The sequence below is a fragment of the Mustela putorius genome, unplaced genomic scaffold (genome assembly GCF_011764305.1).
Source record: "Mustela putorius furo isolate JIRA1106 unplaced genomic scaffold, ASM1176430v1.1 tig00003909_pilon_pilon_pilon, whole genome shotgun sequence".
Taxonomy (NCBI): Eukaryota; Metazoa; Chordata; class Mammalia; order Carnivora; family Mustelidae; genus Mustela; species Mustela putorius.
The window spans coordinates 6,046,298-6,069,047 of NW_025422057.1; the positions used below are offsets into that span (position 1 = coordinate 6,046,298).

General features: G+C 48.4%; 1 protein-coding gene across 1 annotated transcript in view; it reads left to right on the forward strand.

Annotated features, from left to right (window-relative positions):
* ADAM12 (ADAM metallopeptidase domain 12) overlaps positions 1-22,750 on the forward strand; it is a 337,607-nt gene that overhangs the window by 301,347 nt on the left and 13,510 nt on the right. The window contains exons 17-21 of the mRNA XM_045068602.1: positions 1,612-1,689; positions 4,619-4,727; positions 7,966-8,101; positions 8,726-8,834; positions 10,647-10,826. Coding sequence (XP_044924537.1) covers positions 1,612-1,689; positions 4,619-4,727; positions 7,966-8,101; positions 8,726-8,834; positions 10,647-10,826 — 612 coding nt within the window. The remainder of the gene's footprint in view (positions 1-1,611; positions 1,690-4,618; positions 4,728-7,965; positions 8,102-8,725; positions 8,835-10,646; positions 10,827-22,750) is intronic.

Here is a 22,750-nt window from a genome sequence, read left to right on the forward strand (position 1 = left end):
CTTTTGGAGAGGAGGGGGAAAGCAGACAAGGATATTTGGGGGTTTAGAAAGAAAGTCAACAATGAAAAGTCAAAACAAGAAACTGAGGTTTCTTTTTAACATTCTGCCGCATTGATTTTTCTCAGCAGACTTTCTCGTCAGGCGAAATGAAGGCAAGTTAATAAAACATTTTAGGAAAGAGGATTAATCAGCATGCCTTTTTTTAGGACCCCCACCCTCAAAAGGATTATGAAATCATTCACCAACATGGAGGTCACAGAATAGAAAGTCATAAAATAGAAAGATAGATTCAGCTCCATGGCCAAGTCCCCAGGGTAAGAATTCTGTGCCCTCAGCCCCGTCCGGTCATATACTCTGAGCCACAAGTGCCTCGTCCCGAAGGAAATGGGAAGATGGTACGTGAAACACGATGTATATTCCTGGGGTCTCCTTAACCACACATGTCAGCTGCTCCTTTTCTGGCTTTGACATTAGAATGACACTGATATTTTAAACTGTAGTCTGAACAGCCAGAAGCCGGAACCGGGTGCGTCTAAACACTGAAATTCCAAGGCCTCGATTTGTCAATGAGTTTTTTCCTCTATGTGCAAGAGTAAATGCACTTCCCTCTCCGTTCCCGCAGAACATGGGTTCTTTGAAAGCTGTCCTTGGCCTTCATTGCTCGTGGGTTAAGAGGAGAGCGGCCCCCATATGCAGGGCTTCTGACCCGGGTCCTGCTGCGTTCTCTGTAGCCTCAGTTTCTTTTGTCAGCTGGAATGTGACAGTCCCCTTGGCCAAGATTCCCAGCAGCCCTGGGAGTTGTCCTGGGCAACTGGCACTATTTTCAAAGTGCGTCACTGGTGCAAACTTCCCGTAGGGAGGTTCTACTCGATCAGAAATGCTTCTGCAATCTAAAAATTAGACTTCTCTTTCTCTGCCCCCACTAATTTGTAACGTCTTAGAGGAAATAAAGGGCCTGATCCTTTGAGTCTGGAGTATGTTAGGCACCTTTAAGATGAGACTACACTCCTGCAACCAGCATGGTACGGTTTAGGAAACTACCACCCCTGCAAAGGCTTGATAAACACAAGGGAACTGTCTGTTTTCCTCCGTGGGGCCTTTCCGTTAATGGTATGTGGCAGTGACAGTGCTTGTGGGTCAGTAATTTGGAAACGTTCCCATGTGTCAGTATCTCCTTTAAAAGGTTCTTGGACCTGGATTCTTGGAGTCTCTGAGTCCGCACAGGCCCCAGGCTGAGGGCTGGTACATTTCTTCTCTCTTTATCTTTCATGGAAGGAGCAGATAGGGGGGTCAGTGCGGGGCTGGGGGGATGCCGCAATTCATAGGTTTTGTTGCAAGCTCTAAACAAAAATCAGTTATCCTCATCTCCTAATTGATGAAACCATATGAAGCACCACATTGACCTGAGTCCTGAAATGTGCCAAGTCCGTAAGCAGGTGCTCAAATCCAGGTCAGAGTTAGCTGGAAAGGGCATCGCTGTGCTGCCCCCGTAGCAGCTGAAGGAAAATCATCTTCCTCGAACTTTCTTGGCTTTCCCTTTTGAGATCACAGATGCGGTGCATGTGGTTGGAAAGGGGCTGAGACGTTCACCACGTTTTCCTTCTTCCACAGATTTGCCTCAATCGTCGCTGTCAAAACACAAGCGTCTTCGGCGTTCAGGAGTGTGTGAAGCAGTGTCACCAAAGAGGGGTGAGCGGCCCAGTGGGCTTCCTGTAGCCAGTCCCTAGCAAGCAAAGCACCAGTTTGTTCGTTTGTAAAGGATTCTGCAATCCGCAACTTCTAAAAAAATATAGCTGTCGCTTCCATGCTTTCTTCTAAAGACACTAATTTTCTCTGACCTTTACGTAGCAGGAGAAATGTGACTTTTATTTAGCAAAGAAAATCAGATGGAGCCATAATTATCTTTCAGATGAGCATCCTGTGATTTTTAAAAAAGGACTTTGTCATCTTCAAAGTAGTTTTAAAACACACCTTCCTGCATAAAGGATTTTGCCTTAAGGTTTCGAACAGAGCTGTTCCTCTGTTCGAAACCTTAAGGCAGGACCATGATTCTAAGGCAGTACCAAGAAATCTAAGGACCAAGATTCAGAGCATGGGTCTGAACGGAAACACTTCCAAAAGCAGTTAAACCAAGGGAGACAGAACATACTGACGACGTGTTCTTGAAATCTCACACAATGCATTTCAGCTAAAGAAAGTGGTTACTTTAGTTCAGAGAATTGTTTTAGGAGAGAAGAGGACTCTAACTGTTTAAAACATAATCTATTTTTTCTGATGGGCTTAATTATTTCCAATGGAATCATATTAATCTTGATTAGCCATGCCAGGGGTTCATTTGTTTTTCTGAAACATTCTCTGCAGAAATCATGCTCCCAATTCTATTTTTAAAACTCGCAGACACTCACCAATGATTCTAACATAGAATTATGGGGTTTTCATAAAATGGCGATTGTGCTGTAACTATGAAGGATTGCAATGCCATCTCTGGCCGGTTTGTTGACTGCAAGTATAGATAACTGTCAATATAAAACAAAATCCTTTTATGTCTTTGTTGGATCATAGATTTCTTTCTAATGGCCCTAAGAGATGGTCTGGTGCAGCTTCATTATGAAGGAGCCCAGGACCGAGAGGCAGTAGTGCCTGTCCAAGGTCATGGGACCAGGTAGCAGGCATGCTGGGGGGCAGACCCTGGGCTCCTCACCTTGCAGCATCCCTGGGCTCCCATCCACATGCTGGAGAGGAAAGGCCCACACTCACGGAAGAGTTGCCGTGACTTGGTGACGAGTCACTTGACCACAGCCCTTCCCCGAGTGAGACCAGGCTCACCAGCTGTGCCTCCAAAGGGGATAGCAAAGCTGCCAGTCTCTCTGCTGCCAGTGCAAAAAGGGCACCGGACTCCAGTTTGCATTGGGAGACCGTGCAAAATGGAGTAGGCAGTGCTGGGCCCGAATCCTCGCAGGTGCGTGGCAGGTAGTGGTCAGCAGCAGTGTCTTTGAGAGACAGGCAAGACACTCAGTGTCCGCACAGGCTGGGCCACTCGGTCATCAGTGCCGCAGGGGGTTAGTGTTACAGGAATATAGCTTCCACTTATCATAGGTTGTCTGGACTGTCGGTCTTATTTTAAGGAATTGGGGCTTTTTTTAAAAGATTTTATTTATTTATCAGAGAGAAAGAGAGAGATCACAAGTAGGCAGAGAGTCAGGCGGGGGTGGGGGGAAGCAAGCTCCCTGCTGAGCAGAGAGCCCAATGCAGGGCTCGATCTTCCTGAGCCTTGAGATCATGGACCCTGAGGCCCTGGACCTGAGGACCCTGAGATCATGACCTGAGCTGAAGGCAGAGGCTTAACCCACTGAGCCACACAGGTGCCCAATTGGGGTTTTTGATGGCTGGATCATCAACAACAACAAAAAAATCAGTGAAAGCAGGAAAACATCACAAATGAGACATCTACACCAAACATTTTATTTTTGCCTTAGAGAAGTACGTGTTTGGCCCCATCTAGCATAGTCGGATGCAGGGCTGAGGCCTTTGGGATGAGTGTCTGACTGTAGGTCTGCACCGACTTATATAAACCACACAAAGCCCATCACCTGCGATGCACAGTTCCTTTCTGTAAGCGGAAGAGAACCTGGGATGCTCAGAAGCAACCCGACTGCGGAATCCTTCCTGGTCCGAGCAGCCCTGCGGGGTCATTTGCAGGCGACCCATTCCAGATGGGCCAGAAGCTCTTCTTAGCTACTTGCCCATATTCAGTGTGCCCACGGCATGCCCCCCATTTTCAGAGAAACAATACCCTCTTGTTTCCTAGCTCCTGTGCCCCTTGCACATGCAGGAGCTCCGTAAGTTCCGTAGTAATGGCAGCGGGTCTGACAGTCAGCTCAGGCTAGGGGCGCCTCCTCCGTCGGTCACCGCTAACCAGGTGAGCTGGAGCTGGTCCTTCCCTGGGGGGCTCTGGCCCCCGATCCCAGAGTGAAGCCCATCCTCCGGCTTTCTCAGCACCCCTTTCCCGCCACGAGGACCCCAGGGTTTAGTAGGCTGTGGCCAGCCCGCGGGGCTGGGAGGCAGGGAGGGGCCGCTGGGAGACTCCCCAGGCAGGTGGGCGTTGCAGGCACGAGACGTCAGAGCAGGTCTGCCGCCTCTCCGAACTTCGTGTCTGCAGGAGGCACGGCTGTGCCCATGGGTCGGGCCTGGGGTGGCCGAGGGCTCAGATTCCGCAGCCCTGAAGCAGGGTCGTTGCTCACCATGGAGGGGGCTTCTCATTGTGGTTTTTTTTTTGGGGGGGGGGGATTCTGAATTGAAAAAGAGGACACCAGAGAAGGAAAAGGAAAAAAAGAAAACGAGGACCTGGCCGTTGATGGAGGGAAAGGGGTGGGAGGCAGGGGATGCCCCCCGTCCCCAGTACTGCCCTTACAGCAGCGAAGAGGCAGATTGTTACGTTCGCAGCCTTGGGCTCTGGTCCCACCTGTGTATTCAGTGCTCGAGGGAACTCTGACCACAGGGCCTTTGCTGCCGTGTGGCAGCCAATTAGAGCTCAGAGATTTAGCACCGCCCCACATGGAGGGCGGGCGCTAACGCTGCTCCTCTTTCTCGGTGTCCCCCTCCCCCGCCGCCCGGACAGGTGTGTAACAACCGCAAGAACTGCCACTGCGAGGCCCACTGGGCGCCTCCGTTCTGTGACAAGTTTGGCTTCGGGGGAAGCACAGACAGTGGCCCCATCCGGCGAGCAGGTGAGCAGGGACAGCATGTCCCCAGGAGTGGGTGCCGAGTGACCGGGGGGACTGTGGGAAGGCAGGTGCAGATCTTCCCAACAAGACGAAGGGCTCACCAGCGGTCCGTGGGTGTGCAGGTGTAACCACCCCCAGGGGGAAGCCCAGGCACCCCCACAAGGGCCCGACACAGTCCGAGGCCCATGTCCAGGCTCTGTCCCGTCCTGACCTTTGCCAAGAGTCCTCACTCCGCTCTGGCTGAGTGGCTGACTCTGTCCCTTGTTCACCTGTGACACTTTGCTTAGCCAAGGTCATTTCGACAGCGCGTTGCCAAACAGGTGCGAACTTGGGTGTGGGATGAAAGGACTTGGTAAAGCCCCGCGTCGGTGCATGGGCGACCAAGAGGTGCGAGGCCAAATGTCTCCTAAAACGCCTACTGGAGAGCCACCTCCTAGCCTGGGTGGGCGGCCCCGGCGGCCCCGGGGGGAGCAAGAAGGCTTCAGCGCGGAGCAGCCGAGCGGCGCCGTCACCGGGCTGCGCGTCAGCGGCGTTTGCTCCATCTCCTCCGACACTTGCCTCACGCCCAAGCCACTGTCATTCTTCCTTCTTTACAAATAAAGGACCTGGGGCTTGGGGGAGGCCAGTAACTTCCCCACAGCCACACAGCTACGAGTGAGACCAGGTCCCTCTCCCCCTCAGAAAACCCTCCTCGCACCAGCGCTTGCTCCCCACTGCTTCTCTCCCGGGGTGACCTTGACGCGTGGTCTCCGGGCGCCTTGCGGCTCTCGCTGAGCACCTGTCAGGCAGGGAACAGGCGAGTCTGAACGACGCCCCTTGTAAAGGGAAAGAAACAAAAAGGTGCAGAAGGCCGGCCCGAGCCCACTTGTGCTGACACTCAGTGCTCACCCGAGCCCCGGCACGCTCAGACGTTCACTCGGTGGCTCGTGCTGTACAGGGGACACCCCATGTCCTCACGTCCTGATGTAACTGGCGGTGGCATCACCACATCTTGAAGACGACAGACATAACGTTGCTCTGCGGGGCCAGGCGGTGACGGCAGTGCTGGGATGGGGGAGGGGAGCACCTGCCCCAGGGCCACATCTGCAGACAGTGTCAGGAGCTCCTGGTCGTCCTTCTCCTTAAACTGGGTCAGGTCTCAGCGTCCCTCTCAGAGACTCCAGGCGACCCCGCCCTCGGGTCCAGGCCCCGCAGCAAGGACAAAAAGGACCAGAAAGTCTTGCTGTCTAGTGAGCGGTCCTTCCGGGAGGTGTTGGGGGGTGGGGAAGCAGGTCTGGGCAAGTGTACCATCTGCTCGCTGACGTCTCCGCCCTGACCACGGCACATTCGCTGCCCCGCGGTTGACATCTGGAGCCAGTGGGAAGCGTGTGTCGTGCTCACCTGGCAGGATGCTAGCTTCTGCTCGGACAAGGGCACAGGCCCCCGTTCCCCCCACATGGGGGTTGGAGCGGATTGGCCAGGACGCTCTGGTACTGACCGCGGTGCTCGGGTGTGGGGGCTCCCCCACGCCTGTCCTTCACTGGAGCAAGGAAGCATCCGTGCCTCTGTCCCCTGCCGCCACGACTGCGTGAAAGTACACCTAAACGCACACAAAGAGGCAGGCATGGGGAGCTCTGTCCTGAGCCTCCCTGCCCCCACTGCCCCCCAGCCTGACCGTGACTTCTCGAGCACCTGCCACGCGCCAGCCACTCTTCCAGGGCCCAGAGACACGGAGCAGGCCCAGCGGGACCCTGCAAGAGTGCGGCCGAGGGAGGGGAGACCAGGGGACTTGGGGAGGTGGGCCAACGTGGCAGCCACATGGGGCCTGGTGTTTGCACCGGGTGAGGGGGCCAGGGGGCCCCGGTTTGCCAGCTCGAGCGGCATGATGGCACGCACTGCGACAGACCAAGGCAGGTGGCCCAGATGGTGCAGCCGAGTTCATTGCGGGGCCTAGGAACTATTGATCAGCTTAAGACTTGCGGATTGATTGCGAGGAGCTGGAAATTGTGGCTCGTGCTATAGCTGCTCACTTCATTCATTGGCTTTGTGAAGACACAACAGCACTCTAGCCAGAGCCCTCGTCTGAAAAGAATGACATTTTGGCCAGAAACCCAGAAGCAGGGCTTTTCCAGTAACACTAACAAGGGAATCAAGACTGTCATATGTTGATTGTCTTACTTAGGCTGAGACACATCCCTGATAGGACTTGTCAGTTGGGGACGAAGTCCAGAAACAGGGTGGGAGGCGTTCTTTCCCAGAGCGGGAGCGGGCCGGCGGGGCCTGGCGGTCAGCCCCTGTGAGCACCGTAGCCAGCAGCAGTGTGGGGAGAGCCGGGGGGACCAGCACCTGCACAGCTGTCCCCAGCAGCCTGAGGGGGCTGTGGCTCACCTGCCAGGGGAGGCACGCCCTGCTTGTTGCTGGCAGGGGGACAGAGACCCGTGAACCCCACATCTGGACTCTCAAGGACTCCACAGAGCAGTGGGAGCTGCCAATCCAGCCCCTCTTCAGCCTGGCAGGGTCATCCCCGGGGCTCTTTCTGTGGCCAGAAACCAGCCTGAAGCTTTGACTTTCCCTTCTCTTCCACACCCTTCAGGGGGGCTTCTCAGTGTCTTTGTACTGAACAAAATGGGAGCAAATCCCAGAAAAGGGATGTTCCCTTGGAGAAAATAAAAAGCCCCCTCCCAGAGAAAGGGCTTTGCTGCCCCAAACCTGTAACTTGAGTCCCTAACGTCACAAACACAATGAAATCTAACAGAAGCAAACCCGTGGGCCTTTCCTTTTAGCTATGGGTTTTGTGGGGTTTTCTCACTTATTTTGACAATGTCCAGAAGTAGAGTCTTGGTCTAAAGACAATAAACACAGACCCCAGAGTTAAAGAATGAGAGGGGGAGAGCACGGGAAGGAGCTTATCTGTGAGGGGGCTGGAGAGGTCACTGTCCAGGGAGGTAGCGGCTCCCTGCCACCATCTGTGGCCACCATGTCCACGGGGCAGCGGGAGGGTTGGCGGCGACATGTGGTCAGGGCTATGGTCCCACCCGCCAGACAACCTTCCCGTTTATCAAGAGCTATTAGAAATGCATCACTGGTGATGCAGACTGAACCTCAGACATGACCTTTGAACTAAGACCAACATATCAGTACGTCCCCTCACGGCATTCCTGCTCCTTCCTTCAGAGCGCGCGTGGCCGTGAGGGCCACGACCTGATACTTCCCGTATTTCATCATGACTCTCTTTGCCTGAGCAAAATGTGTTTTGTTTCAGATAACCAAGGTTTAACCATAGGAATTCTGGTGGCCATCCTCTGTCTTCTTGCCGCTGGATTTGTAGTTTATCTGAAAAGGAAGACATTAATTCGCCTGCTGTTTACAGATAAAAAAACCACCATTGAAAAGCTAAGGTACGCTGGGTTTGGGTCATCTTTTCCAGAGACGGCATTTGCCATCAACGCACGGGCAACGGCTCCTCTTCTCACTTTGTTTTCCTTAGCGAAGAAAGAGGTCAGATTTTTAGATAGTAAAACCGTTGTTTTGGTTTTTTAAAATCTTTGCCAGACCAGCTGCCTCCTTTCCGTTCCCGTCAGACTGTTTGCTGCTCATTGCATGAGTAAGCAGGCGGAATCACACTGATACGTTGGTTCCCACCCTTATATCAGTAATTTTTACAAGACACAGGATCTTAAAATATTTTCGTCAGCTGGGGTAGCTTTGGATCTAAATGTATTCGAAGACAATCTTGCTGAAATGCCCTCTTTCTACCAAATAACTCCCAGGGGTCTCAGAGCCACGTGTCTATGAATTGCAAAAACTAATTTCACAGAATAGTGGCTTTGGGGAGAAAAAAAAAATCAATATATATTTTTTAATCTCATAAGAATGTTAGATAATTTTTCCTTTGCATGTTTACCATATTGAGTTAAAATAAGTCAATTATTTTTTTGAGCGTGATTGTGAACAGATCAGAAAAAGTCGAGTCAACCAGAGGGGAAACGCACCTGTTCACGTGTAACGCGATTGTGTTGCAGGTGTGTGCGCCCTTCACGGCCGTCTCGCGGCTCCCACCCTGGTCAGGCTCACCTCGGCCCCCTCAGCAAAGGCCTAATGAGGAAGCCGCCACATTCCAGCATGTCGAAGGTAAGCTGTCGACAAACGTGAGAAGTTCGTGGGCACCTTGTGACATGGGTTTCTCAACAGAGCTTGAGTAGGAATAGATCCCAGAGATCTACAGATAGTTTGTGATGGGACCAGATCCCTGAAATGTGGAGTCCACCCACTTCGTGACGTAATGGCTGGGGGCTCCTTCCACTCCCACTGTGCCCCATGGAAGCTCTCCGAGATCCAGTTGAGGCGATGTCCCCGGTGTGATGTACTATGTGGTACGTCATGGGCCATGATCCCTCCAAGCACCCAGACCTAATTCCCAGGAGGCCCACTGGGTCTGCCTCCCAAGCAGGTTCCTGCCTCTGGGCCCCTCCTATGGTTTCAGACGCTGCCAGCAAGGTCTGAATCATCTTTGGCCCTATACCTCCCCATGCATTTCTAAGAGTTACAGGGAGCCCATGACTGGGCCCCTTTTGCTCCAGCTCTGGGCTGTGTAAGCTCTGTCTACTCTAGCCTGTGGTTTCAAAGAGCTGGTCCAAACCCCAAGTCCCTAACTTGCTGGCCGCCTCCTGGCTCTGACCTTTCCTGCTTCCTTGTGAATTATCACCAGAGTCCACTCCAATATTTAGGTGTCCCCATCAAGTATTTCTGCCATATGCATGAGAATTTTTGAATATTGGACTCATTCAACAAGAGTCCAAATTATGCGTGACAGTGTTGGTGTCAAGAAATGACAAATGATTTTAAATAGAACTATCACTTATTTGATAAATCATAAGCTATTTTATCTCCGTTGCTATAAAAAGTTTAGAGAACTGGGTTCCTAATACGCTTTACCACCTCTCAGCCCCAAATGTAGGACTATATAGCAAGAACCACCAGCTTTGCTGGTGAGAGCCAAAGACACAGCTTTCTTTCGAAGAGCCAAAAAATGGGAAATGACCCAAATTTCCAACAACAGGTAAAAGGATAAACAAACTTTGGTCTATTTACACATGGAATGCTATTCAGCAATAGGAGAGAATGAACTATTAATATATATGACATCATAGATGAATTTTGAGATAATTATGCCAAGTAAAAAGAAGAGTCCACACTCTATGATGCCGTTTCTGTGGAATTCTAGAAAATGCAAACTATTTCACGGTGACAGAAAGCAGACCAGTAGTTGCAGGGAAGGGGAGGCAGGGAGGAGTGGGAGGCAAGGGTGACGGTGGGCGTATGTCATTACCTTGCGCGTTGTGATGGTTCCACTGGTGTGGACACATGTCAAAGGGTCCCACTTCACCCGGTTCCACTATGTGCAATTAGCCGTCTTTCTGGGAACCTCAATAAAGCTGTTTCTAGAAAAAGAGAAAGGAGGAAAAGAGGGAGGGTGGGGGCGTGAGGCATCTGTTCTGATCTGCCCTAAAAGCAGGAGCACCATGTAGGAGGTGACCCTCCAGGTGCAGGCCCCTCACCTCAGCTGGCTTCCAGAAGCCTCCATCGTCCTTCCCAGGGGTTCCCTTGGTTCTCCCTGAGCCTGGAGGGCACCACCCGCTGCCTCAGTTCATAACTCCTCCATCCTTTCCTTCAGATGTGGTCTGTGTCGTCATGCTTGTTGGTGCCTGCCCAGGTGTCCTGGGCCTATTTGTTGATGAATTTGTTGATGAACCAGTTTTTAAAACTCCTGGAGAAATGGATCCCGCTATTCCAGACTGGGTCAGAGGGTGCTTCTGCTCCAGCTGTGAAGTTTGCACAAGTAGTGATGGGCTCCCTCTCGGGAGAATGGACGACCAATAAGCACCGCCCCCTCCCGGGGAATGGTGACTCCCATGACACCATGGCTTTTGCTCCCCTCTACAGGAAAATACCAGGAGATGGCCCCCATGTCAGAACGTGGACATCAGCGGGCCCCTCCGAGCCCATGACGCCCCTCCACCCAGTTCTCCTCAGCGAGTGCTCCCGCCTCTCCAGAAGGCTCCTCGTGCGCCCCTCGTCCCCGCCAGACCCCTGCCGGCCAGCCCTGCACTCCGGCAGGCCCAGGTATGCCCTCGCGGCTCTTGTGATAGATGTCATTCAAGTCCAGACCCGCCCACATGCTGACCTCTGGTTGGTCTGCTTGCCAGGGCCTCCGTGAAATGCAGATAACTCAGCTCCTTGGATGGTTAAACAAGATAAGCCATGGCAAGCATTTAGTACAGGGCTCGGTATAGTCACAATATGTGTGTTTTATCAGGAATATCTGTGCATTCAGAATAGCTGAGGCAGCTGCCCCACTTACCACCTAATCCAAACTCTCAGAAGAACAGGACGCTGCTACTAATAGGGCCTGCACAATAAATCAGAGATGGTCACCTCAGGGGTCGCAGGGTGGTCGCGGGTCTTCAGCTCGGGTCATGATCTCAGGGTCCTGAGCCCCACATTGGGCTCCCTGCTCAGTGGGGAGTCTGCTTCTCCTCCCTCTGCCCCTGCTTGGTTGTGCTCTCCCCCACCCCAAGTAAGTAAAATATTTAAAAACAAAAAGAGATGGTCACTCAGGAATATTGGTGGGCATACTTTCTTACCCTTTTTTTATTTTCAAAATGACTCACAAGACTTTTACCATCCATTAAGTCTCTCCCTCCCAGATGCAGCACAGTATTACATCCTCCGTATCTGTCATCTATCTCATTTTTATGCTGTTTTAGAAGTTGATGGTTTCTGTTTGTTATGACCATGAATAAGACATCACTTCGGGATTAAAATTTGAGGTGGGCAGACAGTAAAAACAAGCACATGAGAAACACAGAGACATAATCCCTGATAATTTTTCCCTATTATCATTGTCATACTTCTAGTAATTGTTGTATTTAAGAATTTCATGTATTTTTAACATAATTTAGATTATTATGTATATACATTGTTTTACAGACTCCTTTTTTGCCTGAAAATCATTCCTATTTACCACAGCACTAAAAATTCTTAAACATGTCTCTTTAAAAATAGCACTATATATGTAGATAGAATAGTTTTTTTTTTTTAAAGATTTATTTATCTGACAGAGAGAAATCACAAGTAGACAGAGAGGCAGCCAGAGAGAGAGAGAGAGGGAAGCAGGCTCCCTGCTGAGCAGAGAGCCCGATGCGGGACTCGATCCCAGGACCCTGAGATCATGACCCGAGCCGAAGGCAGCAGCTTAATCCACTGAGCCACCCAGGCGCCCGGTAGAATAGTTTTTTAAGCACTTGCCAATTAGTGGGCAAGTTTGGATGTTTTTAAGTTCTATTCTAAATAGTTCTGTTGTGAAGATGCAGACAGATAAATTTTGGGACACTTTAATTATTCCCTTAAGAGATCTTCCTAAAAATGAAAATATTGGGTTGAAAAGTGCTATAATCCTTTTAATCCTTTTTTCAGGACCCCTATGTATATTTGTATTTCCAGATTATTACAGAGCATCTCTATCTCCATGACTTTGCTGGTTCTAAGTCTTACCATTTCAAAGCTTTGTCAAATTGATATATAAAAAAAAAAAAAACTCATTTTTTTCTGTCTAGTGGTTCCGTCGCTTACTCAAAGGGGATGTTGATGTCTTCAATGATGAATGTGTCTCTTTTCAGTCCATCAGTTTTTCCTTCGTGCATGTTGAAGCTCTGGTGTTTGTGGTACACAGAGTTAAGACTGTTGTTTTTTCTTGGTGAATGGACTCTTTTGTCATTATGTCCTGGCCCTCTTTGGTTCTGGTATTTACCTTTGTTCTAAAGTCTACTTTATCTCATCCTCATATACCCACTTCAGTTTTCTCTTGATTCATGTTTGCAAGATGTGTCTTTTCCCACCTTTCTACTCTTACTTTTCCTATGTCATTGTATTAAAAATGAGTTTCTCAGAGACCACATGTAGCTGGGTCATCCATTCTGTCAGTCACTGTCTTTTAATAAGTGTGTTTAGATCATTTACTTTTAATGTAATTATGGCTGTGTTAGAACCTACCATTTTAATGTTGTTTGCTCCGTCTGATTTTTGTTTATTGTGCTCCTCTTTCCTGAATTCCTGTAGGTCGGTTGAACATTTTTTAGTGTTCCCTGTTGAGTGATCTACAGTGTTTTAAGATATGTCTTTGTGTAATTTGCCATAGGGCAGGCTTTCACAACCTCAGAATTGTTGGCATTTGGAGCTGGGTAATATTTTGTTCTATGGGACTGTCGTGTATGTTGTGGAACACTTAGCAGCATCTTCGTTTCTACCAAGATGGCAGTTGCACATGGAACCATGTCTTTGAACTTCACCAGATGTCCCCAGGTGGACAAAATCACCTGACTGAAAAACTGTCTCTCTAAAGGTTATACCATATGGATGTAATTTATCACAGTCTACTAGTATCGGTACGTTGTCACTTCAAGTGACCACCTTTGAGGTCTCTTTATCCTTCTCCATTTATCACATAGATGTCTTAAGTGTTGCCTTTATGTGCACTGAGAACCACTTCAGGTGCTATAACTTTGCTTGCAACCATGAAGCAGAGTTGCTTAAAACAAAGTTCTAAAACTGAAAACTGGTCTACTACCTCTACTCACTTATCCACCCGTTCTCATCTTCCTTTCTTCCTGATATTCTCAGTTTCTTTCTGTTATCAGTTCTTTCCTGTATGAGAAACATTAACTATTCTGTTAAAGCAGGTCCAATGGTGACATGCTCCTTTGGTTCTCCTTCATCCAAAGATGTCTACTTCACCTTTGCTCCTGAAGGATATTTTCACTGGATATAGAATCCTGGGTTGACTATTCTTTTTTGACATATGAAAAATGTTCCACTTCCTTCTCGCCTCTATGGTGATTGGAAATCTACTGAAAAGTTTAGCCCACAGTCTCTGTTCCAGGGAAGAGATGTGGCCTGTTATAGTAAGCAGGATTGGGAAGCAGGGCTCTGCCATCTCCAGGATGTGGTGACCAATTGGGGGGCAGAGGAAATGGCTTTTTCTGCTTCCCACCTGGAACTGGAGTAAGGTCGGGTACAGTCAAGATGTTTCGCTCTTACTGAGTTACCCTGTTCCCCAACTATTGGCTGCAGCCAGAAGGCCTTTTAAAAAAAACAAAAACAAGAGCTCACTCTTGGGTAGTTCCTTGAGTTCTGAGGTCTGACAGCCAGTCCATTTATTTTTTTCTCCAACTTTCAGAGTCTCAGTTGCTCTATGGACTTTCTCCAGACTTTTGTGTTGTAATTTGTGGGAGGTATGGTGTGAAGGGGGCTTATTCCGTCTTGTCCAGACCTCATCTCATTCTGTATCTCTCTGATTACTGGCACACTTAGACTGCGTTTTACATAGCTGTTAACTAATGGTGTAACATTAAATTGCCCCCTCAAAAAACAAAAAAGCCTTAATCTGTCAGTGATTTCTCTGCTGCAAAAAATCCCACCGTGGCCAATTTCAGGCCATCAACGTAATCTCACCAAACAAGGAGTAGAGAATTGGCTGACATGAGCTTGGACCAGCTAGCTCCAGCATGGAGCTGCTACTGACTGTATTTGTTCCGTGAATTGTTCCTGCCCTTGGCCTACATTCTTCTATTTGGGAGAGACTTGCTCCTCCCAATTCATAAGAGTTCATCCTCTTACCAAGAGCATTTTCCCTCTTGCGGTATTTATTGCAAACCTTTCCCTGGCTTACCTTTAAATTTTACTTATGATATTTTAGGGTGTAAAAGGAATTCCAGTTTTGCCTGTTAAATGTATTTGTCTTTTGTGTGAATTCTCCCCTTTCTTTGTGCTTGCAAAGTCCCCTTCCATTTCACTATCAGTCAAGGTCTACCTCTAGTCTCTTCTGTTTATTTTATTGGCTGTTGAGAGTTCTTTACAGTTGTTTTTCTGACCTGTCTCGGATTTACATTGGGGGAAGGCAGTAAACATGCCCTAAACTTTTCTAGGTGATGGACTTATTCGAGAATCTGATGAAAGCTATGAACCCCCAGAAAATGCACCCATACTCAATACTTTGCATGTAAATTTCAGATATCTGCAGAGCCTGCCAGCTCTTTTCCCATGGATTCCCTCATGCTGAGGCTTTTTATGTCTCTCTTTAAACAACTTGCCTATGCACCACGTCAAACTGGGACTGTCTTTAGCAGACCATGGGATCTGAGGCAAAATATTTCCACTTGCTGGTATCTTTTTTTCCTGACAGCAGCCAATGCCTACAGAAGTCTCTCCCTCAAGATTTCCTTTAAAAACAGGCCCCGAAAAAGGCCTTCATTCTGTTTTATGAAATGAAGGAAATGTTACCCTTTAAACATTAGGAACTGAAAAATCCACATTTCTCACTCCAGGCTGGTGTCTGTCTGGAGCTTTTCCGAGACATATGATATAGATTAAGCTCACGCTTCCTCCCCCATCGCACGTAGAGAGCTGGAATTAATTCCATGCAGGTGTGGGCTGTGTTTGGAGGTGGCTTATTCTTGGCAGCACAGATCGAATCCACTGACTGACACTGCACTTTTGAGTCCCCGTGCCCGGTCCCCCACAACCTGACAAACACACAGCTACATGGCTAGCCATGCGTCGTTCATCCAGACTTACCATCTGAACCTTCCAGAAGGAAAATGTTACCGTAAACACGATATCTACCTCACATCGAAAGGCTAAATGTTTGATCTTTCTGTCCAGCATTCTGTGTGATTTATACAAATCGAGGCCGTCTGACTCCGCTCCCCGGCTTGTCCACAGACGTCCCCTTCCCGGGTACCATTTCCTTTGCAGCAAAATGCCCCTTGGAACACAAACTTCTCAACTACCTCCTTGGCCTCGATCAAAGAAACAAACTCTTCATTTCCTTTTCATCCTGCCAGCTATTTTAGAGAAAACTTAAGGCAGTACGTCCATCTGGCTGCTGGCTGACTTGCCAAGTTCCCCCAGAGCATGAAAGGCAGAAGGCGGGCTTGGGAACAGGAGAGTAGGAGGAGGACACAGGGGGGTCACAGAGGTGTATGACTGCCTACAGTTGTGCCTTGTGTCGTTGGGGAGCATCACAGAATACCACACCCAGCGTGGCACTGACCCTGCCCTGCAGGAAGGCTCCCTTGTGTGTGTTGGGTCTGAGGGGAGGGCAGCAGGGATCAGACCAATCAGAAAGACGTTTCCATCTTTCAGGCCACTTTGGAAGCACCAGGTGCCTTTTTCCGTGGGTCCTGCTGCTGGGTGGTTCATCTCGGTCTGGCAGGAAGTGAAGAGGAAAGAAAGGAAGTCTGTGCACGGATCCCAGAAAGCTTTAGAGCCCTTCTGGGGATGGTCATTCTTAAGATATTCTCTGTTGTTTTTCTCCATGAAAGGGTTAAAAATCACTCAACTTTGCACCCCCCCCGCCAAAAAAGTCAATATTATCATTATGATCATTTTTTAAAATAGAATAATGTGTAGTAAGGGGAGAAGATACAGCACCTAGCAAGTGTGGGTCTTGAGCAGAAGTCTGAAAGGAAGTTCTTGGGAAGAAGCCACTTGAGATGGCAGGCTCCGGCCTGACCCCTGGGCTGGGACAGGAGGGACAGACACCTGGCAGTTGATGACCTGCACAGAATTCAGCCAGAGGATCACTGTCTGGACCACACACTTGGTTCATGAAGTCAACTGACCTGACTTCCAGAAGGGAGGGAGGCCCCAGAAACACTGGGTGAGCTAGGGACCTTGGAGGGGAAATATCTGTGTGCTGGTGCCCTCTGACCTACTTAAACTCTCAGGGAAGCAGGCAGACCATCATCACGGTGGCCTCCAGCCAGTCCCGGGTAGGGAGGCAAGGCTGATGTCCAGGGGGAGGACAGCGCCTGCAGAGTCAGGTCTGAGATGCTTGGAGAGGATCCCAACCCGGGTCGGGAAGAGGAGCCCAGGGGAGGAGGCAGGCAGCAGCCGGGTACACAGACGCCACACAGGGAAAATGACAAGAGTTTGGGCATAGACCGAGCGACCTCCTGTCACATAAGAGAAGGCCTCGAGCCACCTAAGCCTGAACAGTGAGGTGCGACCCGCCAAAGCCTGCAAGATAGGAAGACCACTCGTATTCTCAACTGCCAGGCATCAGTGTGTGTAATTTTGCTCCTGGAAGAGAAGAGAGCAAGATGGGGACAAACTTTTGGGGGTTTTCATTAGATTTCAAGGATGTCAACGACACAAGGTACAACTGTAGGCAGTCACACACCTCTGTGACCCCCTGTGTCCTCCTCCTGAATGCCTTTATGCAGTTTATTCTGATTAATTGGCTTAATGAAGTCATTTAAAGTTTAAATAAAAATGTGTTCAATGTCACATCTAAGAAATAGATATTTCTGTCAAAAAAAAAAAAAAAAGATTTCTGCTCACAGAAAATTATGTCTAGAGAGGGCTGTACTAAGTAGCAGCAGATTGCAATGCAATTTTCGGCTGTCAGACTGAAATGTGCCAGGATTCTAAAGGGAATCTAAGAGGCACCTTCAGTCCGTAGCCGGGCCATTCTTCTAAAGAGCAAAACCTTCATGCAAGGGTCCCTCTTTTATCTGTATTTTATTTTAAGATTTGCCCCATGAAATGGCATTTGAACTATACATGCTGCTGTGTGAGGATATTTGGCCCAGGGTCGTTTTTGTTGATTTCTTTAAGCCCTTAGTTTCCTGGAAAATGCTAGCAAGTGCTTTTCCTCTGAGCAATCTTATCAGTGAATTATAATACTGAACTGGCTGAGATTGTTTTTCTAGTCAGATTAGCTTCTTCAGGAAAATAAGAACCAAAAAAGGACAATTGGATCTCCTGAGAATGATTTTTTGCTGAATCAGAGTCTTTTCCTGAAAGAGCTGGTCGGCCCCTGAGAATGCTTGCCAGCCCTATTTCTGGCACAGCTTCTCTGCACTGCAGAAATGTCCTCAAAACGGGGGCGACAGGATTCATTGCTATTTTTATTCTCAAAACCGAATGGCATAGAAGTGTATTTCTGTGGGCATGTATGTGTCTGGGTGTGCGGTTTTACTAATTGTCTTGGTATAAAGAGCTTTCTATTTCTATTTTAAATCAGTGTAACACGGCAAACATTTACTGAACACCGATGACGTGGCCGGCATTCCTGAGCCAAGCGTCTTTATGGGCATTTCCGACCCTCTCCCGGAGCCTGGGAGCTGACATGCCCCTTGGCCCCATTTTGCAGAGGATGGAACCGGGTCCAGTGAGGCCGAACAGCTTGGTAGAAAGGCTCCCAGTGGTGGCAAAACCGCGTTCGCTGCCTGCAGTCTGGGACAGGTGGTAGCTGGAGAGGAGGGAGGCAGACACTGTTCTGGCTGAAGACTGTTCAGATTAGCCTAGTTCAGACCGCCGACCATCTCCGCCGTGTGGAACTCATTTTTGCCCCCATTTTGCTGCAGAGATACAAGGTGCTGAGGGGGAAGGGGGGGCGGACCTCCTGGCGTCCTGTAGAGGCGTGCGTCTGTAACATGAGAGTCCTGTATTTCTCTGTCCTTTGGCTTGCGATGCGAGCGAGCTCGGGTCCTTCTGGTCCTGACTCGTCTCTCCTGGAGCTGGTCCTTGCTCAGAATCAGAGCGGTCCTGGGGCCGCGTTTTCAAATACCAAGAAGTCGATATTTGAACGTGCATGTTCCGCAGAGGTGGAGATGGTCGGTTCCGTGTTTCTGACAGGCGCTTCTCCTCATCGGCGCCTTGTCTGTGTCTGTGGAACATACTACCAGCCATGTTCTGTCAAACGAGACCAGCTCCTCCAGTGCCGTCTCTGTGGACTAAGAGGGCTGCAGAACAACAGCTTTCTTCAGTGGTCTGGGGTGGGGGTGTGGGTTACAATGTCTGTTTCAAGGCGCTCCAAATCCCCACCCCCACCCCCAGCCTCACAGAAGGGGTGCTGAGCAGTTCCACCCCCGCACCCCCAGCTGTTCCTGGTAAACAACAGCTCCTCATTCCTAAACGCTTTAGGATATAGATGTGAGCAAAATGAATTAATCTGGACTCTGAGGCGGAGCCCTGACTTTCCAAGTCCTTTTCAACAGAATGAACTCGGCGTTGGAATGAATAAGGACTTGTACCCTTCTGGCCTGTGTGGGTGTCTGGTATTTAAACCAGCGCTCATGGGGCCTGGAAATCTGATGATTTAGATCCTTTCTCATCAGAAATGCTGATATGTAATGAGAAAAGGAAATCCATTTGTCAAGATGTTCTCCCAAGGAAGTGAGATGAAATACAACGAAGCTGATCTTTCTAAAAACCTTCGTTAAGCCAGGCAACCCAAAAGCTAATAGCTGAGCACAAGTGCTGGAAATTGTGCCCCCCTGCACCCCACCATGCCTGCTCGCTGCTTTCCAAATTTCCCCCTTTTGCCCAGATGCTGTCCGAGGCAGCCTCCTGTCTGACCTTCTCCGCCGTCCTCCCGTGAGCCTCCGTGCTCACCTGCTGCCTCAGGGGCGACCTTGTCATCTATTCTGCCCAATATCAGGAGGCACAGACTGGGTCATGCATCCCCAGGCACACCCAAGTCCAGTCCCTTGAACATAATAGATGCGAGAAAAACACGCCAAGTGAATGTGAATTTTAAGTAGTAAAAAATAAGTCTCATCCCATTATCGGTTATTCCCCTGTGGCCGTCACGTTCCGTGAGTCACGAATTCATAAAAATTTGAGTCCCTTCGTCCTGTAAATCTGAAATGTAGCTACCAAGGTCTTGGACTCCTGATGACCTCTCTTTGCCACCTGCCCAGTACTTCTAGGAATCTTAACTGAAATTTCTCTGGTTTCATATCCTATACCAGTTATTCATGTGACAAACCCGTGTGTTGTCTTTAAAAACATCTATTTCCTGTATCTCTCTGGAGAGAAGGAACCGCAGAGGAAAGCCATTCAGTGGTCACAGTTTTCTAAGGGATGTTTGCTTTCCACTCATTTAGAAAGTTATGAGAAACACGCAAGCCGTACTTGAGAAAAATGCTGATTTTACCCTTTATGTTTTTTAACAGGTCATAGATGCCCATGATTACCGATTCCAACAGAACAGAGGTTGCTTAGATTCTAACAACTGGTCTCCCTCCCACTCTGCCCCAGGCTTCCTTTGCCAGAAGTGAGCAGGATTACTAGGCTTTTGTAACTGCAACTGGGAATACTGGTGAAAGCCACTGTCTCTTTCTCTGCAGAGAGAAATTATTGAAAACTTGGAAATTTTTGAATGTTCAAAATTGGAGAAAAGAGTATCATGAAACACTGTCTGCCTCACACCCACCTTTAGCACCTGCCAGCTTGCCGGCCTCTTGTTTCCTCTGAGCCTCTTGTTTGGAACTCACGTGGCAGCCCACCCCGCCATCTCTAGCACGCTGGCTGTCCCCGAGCGGTGATATGGGGGTCCACCTCGTTCTTTCGGCTACTTTGTGTTTTGCTGTGGCGCCATCCCATAAATTACTTAACCTGTCCTTTACTGAGGGCCACGTGGGTTGTTTCCAATCATTTGCTGCATCAAACAGGCATGTCCTTGCTCAAGGACTTCAGGGCCTTGCAGAGGACATCTGTGGGGTAACAGCCCCGGGGAACACAATGATTGTCCAAAGGCCGTATGATCTGATGAGACGGAACAGCCTGGAAAGGAGTCCTGCTGATTTCTACTCCCCAACTCCCCAACAACACGGTATTCAGAGAGTTTACTTTTCTTTGCCCATATGATAGCTAAAAAAATAAGTGGTGTCTACATTTCTCTTCCCATAAATGAGGCAGAACCTCTTTTCAAAGATACAAGATCCATTTGTGGGGGTTCTTTTTCCTTTTTTGTAAACTCTCTTCCTCTCCTCTGCCACCTCATTGTCTTTAGAGAGGCCTGCCTACCCGAAGAACACAAAGGTTTCTGTCTCATTTTGTGATCTTTTTTTTCCTACCCTGGAATATTTGGTCCATCTGCCATTGTTGCTGGTGTGTAAAACGAAGTAAGAACCCAACTCCCTGTTTCTAGAGGGCCAACCGAGTACCTCAACCCTCTTTCTTGAGTCTGTGTGCTGTTTTGTCCCTTCACAGCCTGTGTTTTATTAGCGTTTTCTGGCCGCTTGGCAGCTCCCAAGGGAGCTGGCTGGGGCCGTATAAGCAACGCAGCCTCCCGGTCTCTATCCCTCGGCCACAGCCCCACTACCTTAGTCCCCCAGCACATCCCGGATGGCGAGGTGGTCATTTCATGAAAATATCTAATATCATGAGCCTGTGGTATAATGAGTCTCTGCTAAATGACAGCTCCTCGTTTTTCTAATGTCTGCTTTTCCACTTCCTCATCTCCCTCCATCTCTAGATTTTTTTCTCTAACTTTAGACCCTTACTTCATTTCTGTCCATGCTTCATTGTTTATTTTGTGCATACGTTACCAGATCAGTGCAGGGGTCTAGGAATTTCCCTCCAAACACTGCATTGTCTGTGCTCACTGGCTCTGACTGGTACTGTTCTATTCGTATTTTAAAATAACCTACACTTTCGCTTTTGTTTTTTCCTTTGGCCCAAAGGTTGAAATTAATTTCCTTTTGGTTGTCATGAGCTGTTAAGGCGTTTGAAATACAGAAGAGTGAAAATAATGTAGGACTCACCCACATTTACACTACACAGGTACAGCCCATTGTTACCTCGTGCATATGCCTATTTAAATCTCAGATAGGTGACATGCACAGTTTCCTTTTTTAAAAAAAGAAAAGAATCATGAGAGACTATGGACTCTGAAAAACAATCTGAGGGATTTGAAGTGGTGGGGGGGGTGAGAGGTTGGGGGAACCTGGTGGTGGGTATTAGAGAGGGCACGGATTACATGGAGCACTGGGTGTGGTGAAAAAATAATGAATACTGTTATGCTGAAAATAAATAAATTTAATTTTTAAAAAATCAAAAAAAAGAAAAAAGAAAGAAAAGGCAGTCCAGACAATGTCACTGCGACAGCCTCAGATACAATCACTTTTGTAGGTTGATGGGGATTTTTCTATAGAACCTTTTCAATATGTTTACATAGATACATATATCCAATGAATATATCATATACCGTGTTTTTCAATTTACGTAAATGGTATCAGACTACAATTGGCTTCACACAGTTTGCACTTACTTGTTTTCCTTTTTTTTGAAGGACAGCTGACACAGAATGTTACATTAGTCTCTGGTGCACAACACAGGCTCTGACAACTCCGTACGTGAGGCCATGCTCAGAAGCTTCGCTCCCATCTCTCCTCATACACTGCCATTACGATAGCATTGACGGTGTTCCCTATGCTGTGCCTTTTGTCCTCAGGCTTTAGTCCTTCCATAACAGGAAGCCTGCGCCCGCCATTCCCCTTCACCCCTTTTTGCTCATTCTCCTACTTCTCCTCCCACTGGCAATCACCGATTTTATTCTCTGTATTTATGGGTTGGTTTCTGCTTTTGTTTATTTGTTCATTCATTTGGTTTTTGGGATTACACGTTTAGACTCCACAGGTGAAATCACAGGGTGTTTGTTTTTCCCTGTCTTATTTCACTTTATATAATACTCTCTAGGATCTCATTCTTTTTTATGGCTGAGTAATATTCCATTGTATATCCACACCACACCTTCTTTATCCGTCTATCCATCGATGGACACTGAGCTGCTTCCACGTCTTGGCTTTATAAATAATGCTGCAGTCAACATAGGGGTGCATATATCTTTGCATATTAGTGGCTTTATTTTCTTTGGGTCAGTACCCAGTAGGAGAATTACTGAATCCTATGATATTTCTATTTTAATGTCGTGAGGAACATCTATACTCTTTTCCACAGTAGCTTCACCAACTTCTATTCACACCAAAAGTGCAAGAGGTTCCAATTCTCCACATCCTAGCCAACATTTGTTACTGCTTATCTTTTGGATACCAGTCACTCCGACAGGTGAGGTGGTATCCCAGTGTGGTTTTGACTCGCATTTCCCTGGTGATCAGTGATGTGGAGCATCTTTTCATGTGTCTGTTGAGCATCTACAGGTCTTCTTTGGGGAAATGTCTATTTGGTTCCTCTGC